The 17122-nt window shown below is 35.2% G+C and overlaps 2 protein-coding genes across 2 annotated transcripts; both read left to right on the top strand.

Annotated features, from left to right (window-relative positions):
* Nucleotides 1–3303: 3303 nt before the first annotated feature.
* On the top strand, nucleotides 3304–6910 carry LOC108776041 (uncharacterized). Its single transcript, XM_018542540.1, has one exon. It carries the CDS (start codon nucleotides 3495–3497, stop codon nucleotides 5205–5207), a length of 1713 nt encoding a protein of 570 aa, XP_018398042.1. The 5' UTR covers nucleotides 3304–3494; the 3' UTR covers nucleotides 5208–6910.
* A 7088-nt stretch (nucleotides 6911–13998) lies between these two features.
* LOC108776038 (uncharacterized) lies at nucleotides 13999–14513 on the top strand. The gene is made up of 2 exons (XM_018542537.1): nucleotides 13999–14145; nucleotides 14274–14513. The coding sequence occupies exons 1-2, from the start codon at nucleotides 13999–14001 to the stop codon at nucleotides 14487–14489; spliced, it is 363 nt and encodes a 120-aa protein (XP_018398039.1). The 3' UTR covers nucleotides 14490–14513.
* The last annotated feature ends 2609 nt before the right edge of the window (nucleotides 14514–17122 follow it).

Genomic DNA, 17122 nt, shown 5'->3' with positions numbered 1-17122 from the left:
TAAAGTAGCCGATACAGATCATATGCAATAGAATGTTGGCACTCTACATGTGAATTATGCACACGCATCACTGTTTTATCATGCATAAAAAGAAATATCTGTGTTACTCTGCACATCACAATTTGAGTTACGCGTCGTCAATTATTTACATTTTGCTTTCTATTTGAATGAGAAGTCTGTAGAACTTTTACGGCTGTTACGGAGAAATCAGATGAAATATGCGTGATTTGATAACATATATTTTCGTAAAAGTAGCTGAGAGAAGAAATGTAGAATTATTCTTCTTTGAGAATATAGTTCACCAATATTCACGCGTTATTTTTAAAAAAGAAATAGTAATCCCCCCAAAAGGATTTTAACGATAAAGTAAATAACTAAGTTGTGCAAAAATTATAGGGAAATGCATAAGTTATATATAACAGTATAATATGTATAGCTTAAATACAAATTGCAATGGCATTATCATTGTAGGTTTATAACTATAATATAATTTCTCTAGTCATATACATAAGTATACAAAATGGATTTGTTTTTCCTTGATAAAATTGAAGTATTATTTATAATTATTGTATAAATAGCATACATTTACTGGGTATCATATAGATTTTTGGATACAATTTATTAAATAATTTTACAGAGAAATAAAAGCGCAATGCTTTTGAAAGATATTTTACATTGTACTGTTATTATGCTACAACATGAATTTTTAGCTTATTACTGTATGCAAACAAATCATAGTAATTTATTGTGCAGGTTACTCTGATGAAATAACATAGAATTTTTTTTTGTTAAAAATACACGATCTTGTGTTCTTTTAATGTTTCATACATGTATATGTAGTATAACAACCGTACAATGTTTCCATAAGAATCTGCGATAAGCAATTATTTCATTAATGGTATTATATTAGCAAATTATATTTTCACAATATTTTTTTAAACACTGTATGAAGGAATTTTTTCCCTAATGATACAACGTCATTTCACTGATACGATTGCTATCCATTAAGATGGATTTGAATAGTGTAATAACAGAACTGTGCATTATACAGTTAGAAACTTGAAATTGTATATAAATAGAATGGAGAAAAGCATCTAAAGATATTTATTGCTTAAAATTTCATGTGTACACATATAATATATATATAATATATACAATATAATATATATATAATATATACAATATATACTATATATATACCAATTACATTATACATATATAAATATATGTAGTTAAAGAGAGAGCGACTGTTAGTTGATATTCGTATAATATTGTATAGTAGAAGAGAAGATTTTGATTAGTATAATTACATTGAATGGGCCAAAGTTATAAGAAATCTTTATTTAACTAATAAGAGAAATAGAATAATTTATCAAATGTCATAAAGCAAAACTTCGTTGCGAATACTTTGTGCTAAATTGCAAAACTACTTTCTTCTCTTACTATAAAGACTGTTCCTTTTTCGTTGAATCGAAAAAGAATTTGTCGTTTGCTTTATCTTAATCTCTTCGTTCATATTATAACGATCAGTGTACGCGAATAAACAGAATAGCACATAAAGCTGAATGTATATTAATATTAAGAAAGTCAATTCAATGTCTTGCCTTTTGATGGACTTTCCTCGAGAATGTAATCTCCTCACTAAAATTTCGAATAAAATACGGAAACTCTACAGGATCGATAACTTCTTTCGTTTATTTAGAAAATAGTGGTCGAGATTATACTTGTACTGGCTCAAGTGCCGTAACAGCAAAGAAAGAACAAACAAATTCTAAAGACAGTATATTATTGTATTTCATTAAGCCAAATAAGACCATAACGTATTATATAATTTACAAGATAAGTATATTCTAAATGTACGAAATAAAGTTGTGTGTATTCAAAAAGAAGAGCAACATCCCTAAGAATTTCTTGAATGTCTTTTTTTCGCTTTTTTATATAGTTTTGTAGTAAACGGGGATGTCACGTATGTACAACGATAATATATCCTCTCTAAAGTTAACGATGAACATTTATAAAATATTTATATACGAAAATATTTTTATTACATTTTTATATTTTATTTTTACACATTTTTTTATTTATTAAAAAATATAAATAAAATTTTATCTTTATTTTATTTGACAATTATTTTTCATTGATGCACAGATTAAGTTCATTTCGATTCTTTATTGTTCTGTTCTTATTTACTTATTTTTCTGTTCTTCATATTCTTTATTTGGTTAATGTAATAATAACTTATGAAAATTATTTATTATTAATATTATAAATTATTGTAACATAATAATTTGGTTCTGAAAGTAAATATAACAATTTATCTTCAGATCTCGCTTTAAATAAAATGATATATCAATATATTTTCAATATATCAGCTAATACTATTATGATTATTATTATTACAACATTATGAAATAATATTACAGCATCATTCATTCAACAGATGGCGGTTTGTTGTTTATTTGATAAATAATTACGGGTTATCTTCTCAAAATATTATTTCACATCCCGTACAACTGCGTGATAAAAAGAGCAAATACATTTTGATTATTGTCTCATCATAATCCAGATTAACTTTATCATTTTTATTCTTCATTTTATCAAGATAACAATCCAATAAGTGTGTAAGTAATTGAGATGCAGTAGTTTTGACATAAAAGTAACATTAAAATAAGTTTAATGAGATTATATATTTATAATAAATATTATAAAAATTATTGATTACATGATTATCCACAAATTCAGTGGCAGGGAACGATCAATAAAATATGTCATTTACACTAGTTATAATGCTAGTTATAATGGCACGTACTAAAAACCCTCTTAATGTTCGGATCGATCAGATTGTTAGTCGATATATAAATTGATTTTTTCACCAAGAGTTTTTCTTTCGACCCCGTCTTTTTCCACGTCATTCCTCTTTGAGTAATTAATTTGAACGGAGGAAATAAAAAAGAAGGAAGAAAGAGAGAGAGAGGAGAAAAGCGAGAGCAGACACGACATATTTTGCGCGATTCCTTTCTTTTCGTTGCAGTGTCTGAGGCGCGACGATTAGATAAGGCTCCGGTTCATAGTACGTCGGAGATGCAGACCTCATAAGAGACCGGGATACTCGAGACCCAGCTTCAGTTAAAGCTGCGTGTGCAAACCGACAATTAAGAACGGGAGTCAGCCCGAGTACTTTCTCCGCGATTGATGTCAGCAATAGCATCGCCCTAATTTTCGTGTATGTTGTGTCATCTAGTCGCTTTTATCGCCACATCTGAAAAAGAGAGATATTTTCTTTTCTACTTGTAATTAGAGTACAATCGACCTTCGGGAAGAATAATCTCGCATCTCATCGTCCTCTTTCTTCGTTAAAATAACTGACGTTTATTTCCCAAGACTGAGGTATGAGTCCTGGATATAAGGATTTCTACCGATCAGTTAGGCTCCTTAATTCGTAATTCTTTTGGACAAAGTTTCCGAAGGTGAAACATCGAACAGGAAACACAAAGATGCCCGCCTGCTCGAGCGAGAGCTCGTCTAGATTATGGTCTTCCAGCCCGCCGATGTCGCGTAGCAGCAGCGCGTCGCCGCCGCTACCCGGCACACCATTATCCACATCGCCACCCCGAATGTCGCCTGTCTCTATGTTGAAGCGTACGTCGTCAAATGTGATTGTGTCGACGTCCCATGCACCGAACAGCCTTTCCCGGGCGTCGTCACTCTCGAGTATATCGACGGCGATACTCTCTCAGAGACGACAGCAACAACGACAGCAGCAACAACATCACCATCAGCAGGGTACGCTAGCGGCAGATAATCGGCACGTCGAAAGGAGCAACGATTCCATTCTCTCGAGGATCTTGTCTTGGTATTTCGGACTTCTGTCGAGTCTATTTCGAAGTGTCTTCAATATCATTGGCTACGCGATCTGGGCTCCTGCTCTCTGGGCATCCGCTTGGATTTGCCTGTTCTGGGTGATTCTGCAACTACCACTGACCGCTCTTAAATGGTTCATCACGGTATTGCACACCCCGGCGTATGAGAGATCGCGTAACAAGCGGTGTGTGCTGATCAGCGGCGGTAGCACAGTGCAGGCGGTGCATCTTGCACGCAACTTCTACAAGGCGGGCGCCCGGGTGATAGTGTGTGACCTCGAGGGCCTGTTCGGCTTGGCCAGATTCTCCACCGCCTGCTCCAAGTACTACACGATACCGCGACCCGGGCCCAGGAACATTGTCGAGTATATAAAGGCGTTACGGGATATCGTCCAGCGCGAACGAGTGGCCTACTACATACCGGTGAGTGCCTCCAGTACCGCATACTACGATGCCTTAGCGAAACCGCATCTGGAGATCATGGGCTGCGAGTGTTTCGTACCCGATGCCAGCGAAGTGACCGCGTTGGACGATCCGTTGGAGCTACTACGACGCTGTCGCATGCTCGGTCTTACGATCCCACAACACTTTCTGTTGCGATCAATGCAGGACTTATCCACGCTTTATGAGCGAAACACGTTCCGCAACGGCAGGTACATGATGCTAGCCGCCGGTCCCGCAGGGATGCGTGATCGCGCCAAGATCTTGCTACCACCCACTTTCAGGGAGTTTCGAAATCAACACGAGATCAGCGAGAGGCGACCGTGGGTGGTAATCCGCGACCCCGGTGGAGATCACTTCATCACGTGCACCACGTTGAAAGAGTCACGGATAGTGACGAACGTGACCTGCCGAGTGGACGAAGACCGGGGCCTCATACCAGAAGAACGTCCCGAGATTATAAGATGGCTCGAACAGTTCTTCGCCCGTCCCTTCGGCGGCAGGATCAACGGTCACATGAGCTTCCGATTAGCAGTGTCGGAGGAGACGGGTGAGCTGGTGTCCATCGGCTGCCGGGTTGGCGTGAGCCTGCCCTACATCTGTCACACGGGGATACATCCGCGTCTGGTGTGGAAACCCTGCCGACACTTCTCCAGGCAGAATTCAGCGTTACTAAGTACGTCGACCCGACAACTGCTATCCGATACCGTGGTGAGTGCCCTCAAACAATCGACCAGCGAGACCGCGCCCCATCTACTCGGCACAGTGCTGGACAAGAGAGAATCCCTTTTCGTGTATTGGGACCCGTTGCCCTACTGCGCCTACTATCACCTGCAATTGCCGTTCAGGCGCGTCGCAGAGGTCATCAGGACGCAGCATAACCCACCCTTGGCGGTAGTGCAATAGGATTAATCCTTAAAGCGGGAGCTTATCTCTTGTCCTGACAATGAGATCGCTTCTGTTTCGCCTACTATCCTATGTAGCTTACCCTTCAAACATCGCGAGGATCATGAAGAATTCACAATTCATCCTTAACTCGTGATGCAACTGCAAGAGTTACAAGTGTAGCTAGTATCTGAATCTCATCGTTGATCGCGTCTCCGAGAAGAAATAAAATGTGCCAAAGAGGAGATCCGCGAACGAATCCCAGAGATCGTACCTATTTCTATTTCGTGAGTAATTGTGTGTGGAGTGTGATATTATTTATTGGAGAACAATGTATCTGCGCGCGATATCTATTTCACACGCGGCTGATCGGCGAAATCTCGTCGGCAATGAGCTACGTAAATTCTCTTGTTACATTACCTTGCTTCGCGTCGTAATATATTAATGAATATGAGATTAGCAATACGATATTCCACGCATGGAATGTGAAAGAGAGCGTGTATATGTATGCGTGTATGTAATTTCTCATCTCATCTGCTTATCAATTAATGATTATAACGTATAAATATATATATGTAGCAGTACTATTTTTGCTGAAGAGAAGAGGAAAGAGACACGTGTAGCTGCGTGTCAATTCGAGAATTAGAAAATAAGGATTTGTCCACGCAGAACACAAGTCATTACGACATTCAAAACAGCTCCGATTATTAAGAATCACTTTTCAATCGGTAACGATTAATTTTAACGTCATTTTGACGTTATCGTAACTTGTTGTTCTGCTTGGATGGCAAAGGCGCGTTCTCCCCTGACTCGTGTCTATAAGAGGGAGTGAATGGAGGACCGTACCGTTTGCGAGATTATCGCACTACCAGCAATCGCCGGTTTGTTCACGGATTTTAACGAAAGTGAGCGAGTTAAAAATAGGTGCAAAGGTCAAGTTCGGCTCGTAATCGGTATGAAAAAGAAAAACGCGAAAAAAAAAAAAAAAGAAGACATGCAGCGATGCGTTGCCACTCGAGCCTCTGCCATTTGCTCTCGATTGCGGGAACGTATGGGAGAGGAGCGCGATCGGAGATCGCTGATGAAAAAACACATGCAAGTTATCAATACTGATTGTACTAAACGGGAGACTTTTGCGTTGTGCGTGATTAATATGCTCCTATCTTTCCCTGCAGACTGGCACAGCGACGATCCGTAACAATAACGCGAGAAGAGGGAAAAAGAAGCCAATTAAATCTAATCTTATACCTTCCTCGCTATATTTTACCGTAATCGCCTGAAAGGCTTCTCCTCGATTCAATTTTCTCGAATCACTGCTAATCGCTTTTCTTAGATGCTAGGAGGTCACACTGCAACGCGAAGAGATTTCATATTTAAAAATGCTGATTTATCATCCGTGCAATGTGTGAACTAACGATATTTTAGAGAGAAGATTAATCTTTAATTTTCCATTATTATTAAATTAAGATCGATCGCAAATTGTGCATGAATGTGTAATAGCGAAAGATGTTCGTACAATCGCTGATAGGATTATTTATGAAGTATCGTATACTCAGATCAATAGGCACCGGCGATATCAATGTTGTCTTTGCTTGCCGAGCAAGAATACTCGCTTACAAATATACGATTGCTTGGTACATGTTTTGTAAATATCAGCGCATAATCGATGGAAGTGGCTTAACCCTTCCGATATCATTTTTCTCTTTTATATGAAAAAAAAAAACACGAGGTATTTATATCGATAAGTAATCATAAAGCGTTTCGATTTGTTTTATATTATGTTAAATCAGATTTAATGATTCTCGTAGCTGAGACGTATCTCAGTGCTTTACAATAAAACAAATAATTATTTATTACATTCTTTCTCTTGATGAAACTTTTCGAATGTTTCTTGAGATCAAGCATGTCGAAATATATAATTAATCGGAAAGATTGACGAACAATATAGGTTTGTCTGAATCGTTCAATCTATTTTATCGCATAATTTTCGAATTATTTCGAAAATTTATCTTTGAAGAGAATTCTGTGAAAAACTTCAAGATATAATTTATATTATTTCTGATGATATAATCCATATTGTCAATCTTTTTTTTTAAATAAATATTTTAAAAAATATTAAATTATATGTAATATATATTTTGTCATTCCTCAATAAGTTAAGGCATTCATGTTAATTGTATATGTAGGACGTTCCACGTCAACGGGGAGAAGTGTCTGGGCAAAATTTGTGAAATCGAAATAAGACGTTTAAGGGTTAAAAATTTTCGTTTTTATATATAGTTTAAGAAAAAACGTTTTTTAAAATTCAAAGCGGCTGCATTAATATGGCAGTTAGAATAAATAAAAAAACATTGTATTTTATACACTTGCAATATTAAATCATGATGAAATAAGTTAATTTAAGAAAAAAAATAAAATCTACGTATCACGTAGTAACATAAGAGAAATTAGATCGTGGCAATGTCGTATTTTTACGAGTAGACGAATACAGGTGACAGGCACAAGCACCGAAGCATCGCTGTCAAAATATTTATATAAAAGACAAAAATGTCCGTAAAATCACGATATAAACTAAAATATATTAAAAGTAAAGTTTTAGCAAGAAAAGAAAAATGCGAAGCGACTCTTGCGAAGAAACGACAAGAATGGCATAACACTTCACTCTTGATGAGAAACGCGATATACTATATCTATGTGATGGCAATCGCATTGTCATTGAAAGTGCGACATACCTACTAGACTTCGCCAATTCTCGAGAGAATGTATAAAATTAAGATTTTTTATTGATTTTCAAACTTCAATATATCATACGGTGAATATTTGCGGTCTTGTTATACATGCCCTTCATAAATTTAACTACATGAGACTCGTTTTTTATTAACTTCTTCAATGCGATTTCGATGCTATATGAAAATTCGTGTCATATCACAGCGGAAATGGCTATACTACAATGGTAAATATAGAAAAACCTGCAAATTTCGATTGGTTATATCTCAGGACCGGGACAGTAAATCGAGCTCAAATTTTACAGGCATATGTATTAATATCTAAATTATTTGAAATAAAAGTTTCAAGACATTCTTGAATAATGTGTTTTAGAGTATAACTACCTTAAACTACATATAAAAACGAAAAATTTAACTTCCCTGACCGTCTTATTTCAATTTCAGAAATTTGGCCCAGTTGACATGGAACGTCCTATATATGGTTTTAATATATTTAAATATTTTTAATTATTTTAATATCTTAATATATATATATATACCTATCTCCACATGATTTATTGCATTCGTATTGCAATAAATTCTACAAACACATATCTCTTATCCTTATTCAATATTAAGATTATATTAATCAACAAAAATCAACTAAAATTGAAGGTGATAAAAAGTCTGAGAAGAGTAGAGCACCGAAATTAAAAACTCATGTAAGCAACATCCATTACTTTTTTATACTGTCATATGTTTTCAAATCATAAGATTTATTTATACTGATAAATATTCCTAAAATTTTGCAAGTTTTATTAGTATGGAGTATTTTTTTTAAGGAAAAAATGATTTTTCTTTTTGATTTCCTTTTGTCAAGATTTTCAATATACTATTATAACGAAGGAATAGTGTATGTCATCGTGATCGTATCATCGATCAGATTGATCGTTTGCTGAAAATCATTGTTTGTTCATACCAAGGAGTGAGACATAATGCATCTTGGACACGAGGGCGTTTCACCAACGGGCTGCTGGTTGGCTGATGGAATTCACAATCTCCTCACGACGCGATTGTACGCGTGAAGCAGTAAATAATGCCTCGCTGTATGTACATGAAATGACCCGGGGGCAACACTGGCTGACGGACTTTGACGGCTCGGGGTCGCCGGTTCGTGAAGAAAGAAAGAGAGAAAAGAGAGAGAGGTCGATTCGCCGGTATATTATCAGCCTTTCTTCTCCTTTTCTACCTCTCCTCTCCTTCCTTCCTCGAAACTTCACTCAACCGCTTCTTTCTGCAAGTAGACAAATATTCACGTCAACGTCACCATGCAAGTAATTAACTTTGCCGTCAAATTAACTCTCAGTTACCTTCGGTTTGACTAATATATATAATTGATCGCGTGGGGTTACGACTATGTTATACATTGTTTATTACACACGCCATAGTTCTTGAGTTCTTGCTATGCAAATTGAAAATTAATGACCTTATTTGGCTTTAAAAAAATTTTAAACGAATAATTTTGAAAATGTATACGCGAATTAGTAGAAAAAATCGAACTGATCAAATCTGCCAATAAAAAAGCATCATTATTCTTCGTATTTCTACATTAAACATAATGTCACATATATTCGATTAATATCTAATCTCAAGAATCTAATTTTAAAATCTAAAACTACAATGAATTGATAGAAGTGATCTGAAATATCGATTCTTTGATAGTAAAAAAAATTTTCAACGAATGGAAATGTTCACGAGTTAGCGGAAAAATTCACCTGATAAGACGCGATATGCAAAAGCTGTCTGGCGATAGTTTTATCACTGATAATTCCTCCATGTGCCTCGGCATAAAAAATGTTAGAGATGAAAATACGCCGAGAACGTCACTGACGATGAAGTACAAGGACAGTAAACTAACTGACAGTAAATATTTCGCGAAATATACAGAATAATCTTTGAAAACGAAAATTATCTATCTTCAAAAGTCAATGTGAAGTTGTGTTGAAGATGACCCAATTTCAATTTCTATCGTTACTTATGATGATATACTTGAATACTTCTGTAAGGTAAATGAATAAGTAACATTTATACCATATTTCCTAGCTGTTCTAATATTTTTGGGTAAGTATAAAGTATTTTTAAGTAAGTTTATCCTTCTGAAAAAAATCATGGATTGTTCCAAATCAGTACATGATTTTTTTTTTAATCGCGTAATTTAAAAAGTTACACAATGATATGTTTTTTCTTTTTATTCCTATTATTTAATTCTTTAAAATTCGGTAAATGTAAAATCACATAACAGATGATATTATTTCTGATATCATATAATTTTTCAAATTACGTGATTTTAAAAAATAAGGTAATGATTTGGAACAATCCATTATGTAATTTACTTATTTTAATTACATGATTATGTAACTTTGTGATGTGATTTTTTTCAGTAGGATAAGTTAAGAGAAGACCATCTCTCACGCACAGAAAGAAAATATTTCACCAGATATATTTTATTTAGATATACTGAAGCCATTCTATTGCGTAAAATACGAGCTACCTCACGAAGTATTCACTTTCTGATGAGCTTGCATCTTTCATTACAAATGAAAGCGGAAATAAGAGTCATGAGTGGACTCGTTTCTTCTTTTCACTGAGCAAGGGCGTGAGTCGGAGATTTGGACAATGGCGGCAATAAAGTGTGTAACGCAGCTTTATCATGCGATAATATTGAAATGCAGTTCCTTGACGACGGCTAGTAAAATAAATCAATATACGCCGGTACCCTTCCCTCATTTTTTACTCTCCTTCAGGAGGAGCACGCGATAAGGGCGTCTATCTTATCCATAAACTTAGTCGGACTCTCATTCACAGAGCTAGCGATGCCTCCTTTCGTTTCTATTTAAGACGACGTACGTATAAGTACTCCGAATAACGTAATAATGATGACTCCGATATAATAATGATAGCTCTAAGTCAATTTCGCTATAATGAAGCCCAAAGTAAAAGGACTTAAAAGTCGCTAACTTGGTTTAAAGGCGTGGAGAACAAGAAGTAAAGTCATTTCCTTAGGCAACATGAGCCGCGTGGTTCCAGGCACGGCATTGTGGGAACCGATTCACCTGGCTGGCATAGCGATAGTCTGGTTACTGCCAGTCAGTTACCTCTTGCTACCATTCACTGGTTGCAATAATATTTTACAATTCAATACTCCCTTTCTTCTTTCGTTTGAAACTTCGCTTTTCACGCCGTTTAGACCAAAAAGAGGCACTTGTTACTTCAGAGACACGCTCTATGCAAAATACGGTCAATCACTGTTGATTTTATGTAGCAGTCCACTTTTAAATCATTTTATGAAACATAATTTGAAACGTATAGGATATAGGATTAATAAGGCATTTTAGGGAGAGCTTTGAAATGCTTAGTGCTGAAAGACTATAGAAAATGGCTAAAATGGGTTATTAATAACGAGCCGTTTTTCGCTTCTTTTTTATTGCAAATTATCAAATACTTCTTCCCTATACCAGCTTCTCGTTTCTTGCGACAAACATTCTGAATCATTCTTATCTGACTTTATGAATCATGATCAATCATCGTGGGAGGAATAGCCGTATGAGTTTATGATAAAATTATTTCAGTGATTAATTTTAAGAGGATATACATTATAAAAAGTTTTTTTATAAAACTTTTTTTTTTATAAATAAAATAAAAATAAAATTTTGTATTTAAAACATTGATAAAAAACTATTTAAGTAGACATGTTTAAAAAAAATAATTAAGATAAAATAAGAAAATTTTCATTTAAAATATAAAATTGTTCAGTATAAACATTGACTATATTAAATTGTTTTATACGTATATAAATAATTTATTTTTATTTAAAAATTGGGAAATTTAAATTTCCAACTGTAGTTATTTTGCAGAAACTGTAAGCACATGATACATGTAAACTCCTAATTATCATCTATTATCTATATATATATATAGTAGTTTAATAACTAATTAGGTATATAATGAGCATGCTGCAGGTTTATAATAATCAGAGTCAATTCCCGTATAGCTTCGCAAATTCACTGAGCAGATAAAGCTGCGTTTTACATAAACAGAATAAATATAATCGATGAGATATGTTGCAGAAGTGACGCTGTCAGCGAGGTCAGGGTTGGTGAAATTAATTTTGCACGTGATGCTGATTAATAATCATGCAAAATCATTGGAATATATTTGGAGATATCAAAAAATTCGGTCAAATATTACAAAACATTGTCAAATCGAAGAATATCGTCTTTCCTTGTTCAAACGGAAACATGAAACATTCTTGGAAAAGACAAAAAAAACACCGCGTCGCAACATAAAGACACAGGAATTCTCGTTAATCTTTTGTAAATCCTTGGATTTCAACTAGCAATTCATAAGTCGCGTGACAGTTTGACAATTTGCTCTGAATTCTCAGAGTTGCATGAAAATTTGCAGGCAGCACGGAACGTATCCATCTAATGTCCACATTTCTACCAATGAAGATTAACTCTTTCATCTCGATTTAATCCTAATCAATATTTGCAAGTCCAGTGGATCCGGATTCTTTCTTCAATTGCGCTGTAAAAAATTGTTTCTATAACAAATATTTTTCACAATCTTATTTAATTTTACGTTACGTAATTTTTTTTATAAATTCATAATTTTTATCGGTAATGATGGTCCAAAAATGGAATCAAAATATTCGGAGATTTATATGTACTACTAATCACATTATTTTATCGAAGATTTAATTATTAATATCACTTTTTATTACGCACCAATTACAGCGTAGATTCTTTATATTTTATTTTATTCATTCATTTTATAAGGTTTCTTAATTACATAATTTTATTCCTTGAATTAAGTACATTAGACTCGAAAATACCAGTTAAGAAAATTTCGAAACAAATATCGATTAAACATACTTTTTATCTGATCTTTAAAAATAGAACAAGATAAAAAGTATGTTAAACCATGATTAAAGTCTACCTAATGATAGAAATGGATGTATTATAATTCATTTGATCATACAATGCTAGATATTACAGGTGCAATATAACCCAATCTCTTAAGTTAATTAATAAGTTCATAAGTATTAAAATGTAAATCAATCCATTTCTGTGATTAATTTCCAACTAAATAATGTCCATATTAACGTATGTACTTAATATTATAAATAATAAACTAAATTAGAAAAATAAATATATTATATCTTCTTGAATTAAATTGTTTATCTTCATTGCTTTACTAAAATTAACGTTATATTGAGTAATAGTAGCGATCTATAAAAATAATTAAAAATAACTCCAATTCGATATAATTTGACATTATGAATTTAACAGTACATAGAGAAAAAATTAATTGGAATTCTGATGGAAAGTAAACAATCCCGAATTTTGGTCAACAAATCTACTAGAATTCTATTAGATTTAACCAAAGAGATAACCAACATTCAGAATTTCTTAGATTAAATATACTGAAATTTTAGTAGAGTTTATTTCTGAATTTATTCAGAATTCTGGATCGTTCATTTTTCATCAGAATATCAATTAATTCAACCATATATTTTTCTCCGTGTATATATAGACACGTATCCCGTTTGTGTTCCGGAGCTCGATCGTTTCTGATCACTTGTCATCAAGATCGACAATACCCGCGTACGATTTTGACATGGGTTGCGTAACAGAAGAAGAGACCAGGCTCGTCGATTAATCCGCCCGCTCTTCTCGGAACAACATAGAGCGGGCAGGCGGATATACGATACCGACATTGTATCTAATCTCAACGACTACAAAGCGACGAGTAAATATTGTATTCCAGAAGGGGATCCTTTCGGTGGGTAACGGTGGTATCGGTTATTAATACCGTTCGTTCGGTTAGTGCTATCCGGAGTTCCCGGTCGCTTGACAATAAACCGCCGTGGTCGTCTTCCTACAATAAAATCATCCAGAAGGATCGTGCAGAGTGAAGAACACACCTTTGTGTATGTTCTACATCTTTTTTTTTTTCCTTTACTTCTATTCCTCAATATCTCTATTCGTTAATGGTTGGTATTCTCTTCCCGCGCATCATCCATCAGCGAAGGAAGTCGAGGAGACATGCGATTCCGATCCTCGGTTTTTCTGCTCCTCTGTGCCGTTTCGCTTGCGGCGGCACAGAATGTCTGGGAGTGTCAGGAAGGTGTCGATGACGAGCTGATTTGGGAATATGCGGTCAGGAGACCGTATCAAATTGGTGGTTATCAAGTGCGTTTACAATTATCACAAATCGGGTCCTGTTAATTGTAGCATATCGATATCTCTTTTGAGTTATTTCGATCCACTCGTAAACAGTTACTTTAATCTACTCACAAAAGTTTCTCAATTGTAACTAGGAGGTAGAGGAGGATTACGGGCCGACTGACGTGAGAATCACGTGCATACGTATCAACTCGCTCTCCGATGAAGATAACAGTGCGGCGTGGGTCACCGCCGGCGGAATCGGCCACAACTTCGTCAAACTTAAGTTCAGGTCAAAGTACTCACGAGGACTCCACTACAGAGTCCTCGTTTATGGACGGCCCACCCCGAGAGGTTTATGGCTATTTTGATGGCTATCCTTACAAACGTGTTTCGCACCAATACTTAATTCCCATATGTTTAGGTGTTCGCTTTATTCCTTTTTGAATTCTTTTCTTTAACCCGGGAATAGTCATCTGATTTTTTTATGTATACAATCTGAGATATTTTAACTCCAATAAAAATTGCTATTATTAATAACATATTGTATACTATATTTTCAAATTTGTTAATATTATGTATATAATATTCGAAAATATTATAAATATAGATTTAATCGCAATTTTCTAAAAAAAAAAATAATAAAGTATAGAAACCAAACAAATGTTAAATGGAATAAGCACTAAATAGCATATTATAACAGTATTTCTAAAAAACAAAGATTTTAATTAATATAATAAATTTTATAAAACGAAATGATATAACAATTTATAATACATTTTCTCACAGGGTAAAAACACTCAGGTGAATATTCTCGAGTTAATATTATTAGCTCTATCGTGTGTTGTAGTAATGTAGTAAAGTCATATGTGATTCAATATAACGATTAAACGATGCATATACTTCTGTAGCTATCGACATTCGCTTTAAATTCGCCTTCTTTAATACATTTCATAATCGGCATTGCCTCGTTAACCGGAGCAGCGTGTCGTACGAATTTTCGACACTGCCGTCCGCCCATTAAACCCGCAGATAGATTTACCACTGTTGTAATTTAGGACGTTAACCCTTCGCGTGTCCCGATAACACTGACAGAAATGGAAACGCCTCGTGACAGGAAATAGAGGCTCCAGCGATAGTAAATCTATCCCCTTCTATTTTGTTTTTTATTCCTGATAAAAGTAATAAAAATAGAAACGCCAGCAATTAGAAGTTCATTTTTCTAATTTACTACAATGTTCGTTCTCCGCTTCGCATAATTAGGCGAGGGTAGATGTAACTTCGCGCATGTAATAATGCAATAAATCTTTCCACACGTAAATCATCCATTAATTAATAATGTAATCGGAAAGTAATAAAGTAAAATTGTAGAACAGAAATATTTATATGGATTTAGTTTAAAAAAGTCGATTCAGAAAATAAAGAATTAATTTTCTTAATCCGCAACTGAAGGACAATGGTAAAGTTGGTACAACGCATTTCACGAATTAAAGACCGAATTTTGCAAAGATTGGGCGGGGGAAAGGTTTATCGTTTCGAATGCGCGGTACCATGTAACCTATATATCCCTTGTGGGCCAAATTCCGAAAGCAAACTGACGTGACCGCAGCGATAAGCTCGCATTGGGTTCCACATGAAAAGGCGCGGAGACGACTCTCCAGATTGGAAAAGCATAATACGAGCGAGCCAACCACCCCGGAAAGGGGGTGTACCATCCGCGGATTGCCTCCATCGACGATAAGTACGAAAGAAATATATTTTCCCTGCGTGCAGGAAATAATTACATGGTCGAACATACGAAACGATATTCGTCGTTCTTTCGGGCAATTACACGAAAAGAAAGTTTTGATCGGCTAGTTCGGATAAGCAAGCACGACAAGCGATATCAACACACAGGACAGAAAGATTGCCTGTTCATCAATTATCGGGATATTCGAGGACATTTTCGATATTTATGTCTTATACCTTGGAATAAAATTCTCTCGTTTTGTGCAAACAGTTTTAAAATAATTAAAAACCAATTCTTTAATCGTATTGAGAAGAAAGAGAAGAACGAAATAAGGAAAAGAATATGTAATTTAGCAAAATTAGAATTTATATATGAATTAATATACATTAATTGTATGTTACTATTATTAATTAGCGCTAATTATGTATCTTAATGAGTATAAAAATTATTACATTCAGTGTATGTTATAATAAAAAACGTAATAAAATATATTTACTAAATATATATATGAATATGTTCTCTCTCTAAATATTTATTAAAATTGTTTTTTTTATTCGTTGCCTTAATCCTTAGCCTTTTTCTTATATTTCAGAGACGAAAAAAAAATTATATTTTAAATTAAAGAAAAAAAATCTCACACTTTTTGAGTAGCCATTTTTTAATAGAGTAAACGTTGAATGAAAAATCTGATGAGATATCAAGTTGAATGTTCTCTCTGCATTTATACGTAACCAGGTAGCAAATTTCGATTCTCTCGACTTTAAATGTTCACACCACGTCTACGTTGCCGCTCTCGTTCGTGGGGGGTACGTGTGTTGGGACACCCTCGTGTACGTCACCCCCGTCCCCGTTTACCTGCGGCGCAAACGGGAACCGCGTTCAGACGCCGCGCACGGCACGCGATCCCGCCACCCGCGGTGGGATCCCCAGGAGCAAAGCGACAGAAGCGTCGCGACGCCGATCCATCGACGCCGTCTCAGTGAAGTCCAGCCATCCGTGGTGAACGCAAGCAACCGCACCCCCGCTGTTAGGGTTGCCGTCGAGAAGCCCTGAGAAAACCGTACCGCCGCCAACCGTCTTCCTTCGTCGCCGAAGTAACCGCTCGCTTGCTGTCCTTTTTGCGGGAAAGTATCGCGACGTCAATTTGAACATCGAGTATTGAGACACAATAAAGATGCCGCGGGTAAGCTACTTTTCAATTTTCTTTTATTTTAATTATTAATATGAATTTATCAATGATTATTAATATAAAATAATAATATTAATACATATTAA

This window comes from Cyphomyrmex costatus, unplaced genomic scaffold (genome assembly GCF_001594065.2).
Source record: "Cyphomyrmex costatus isolate MS0001 unplaced genomic scaffold, Ccosl1.0 scaffold333, whole genome shotgun sequence".
NCBI classification, from domain to species: domain Eukaryota; kingdom Metazoa; phylum Arthropoda; class Insecta; order Hymenoptera; family Formicidae; genus Cyphomyrmex; species Cyphomyrmex costatus.
This window is presented reverse-complemented; position numbering and strand designations above follow the sequence as displayed.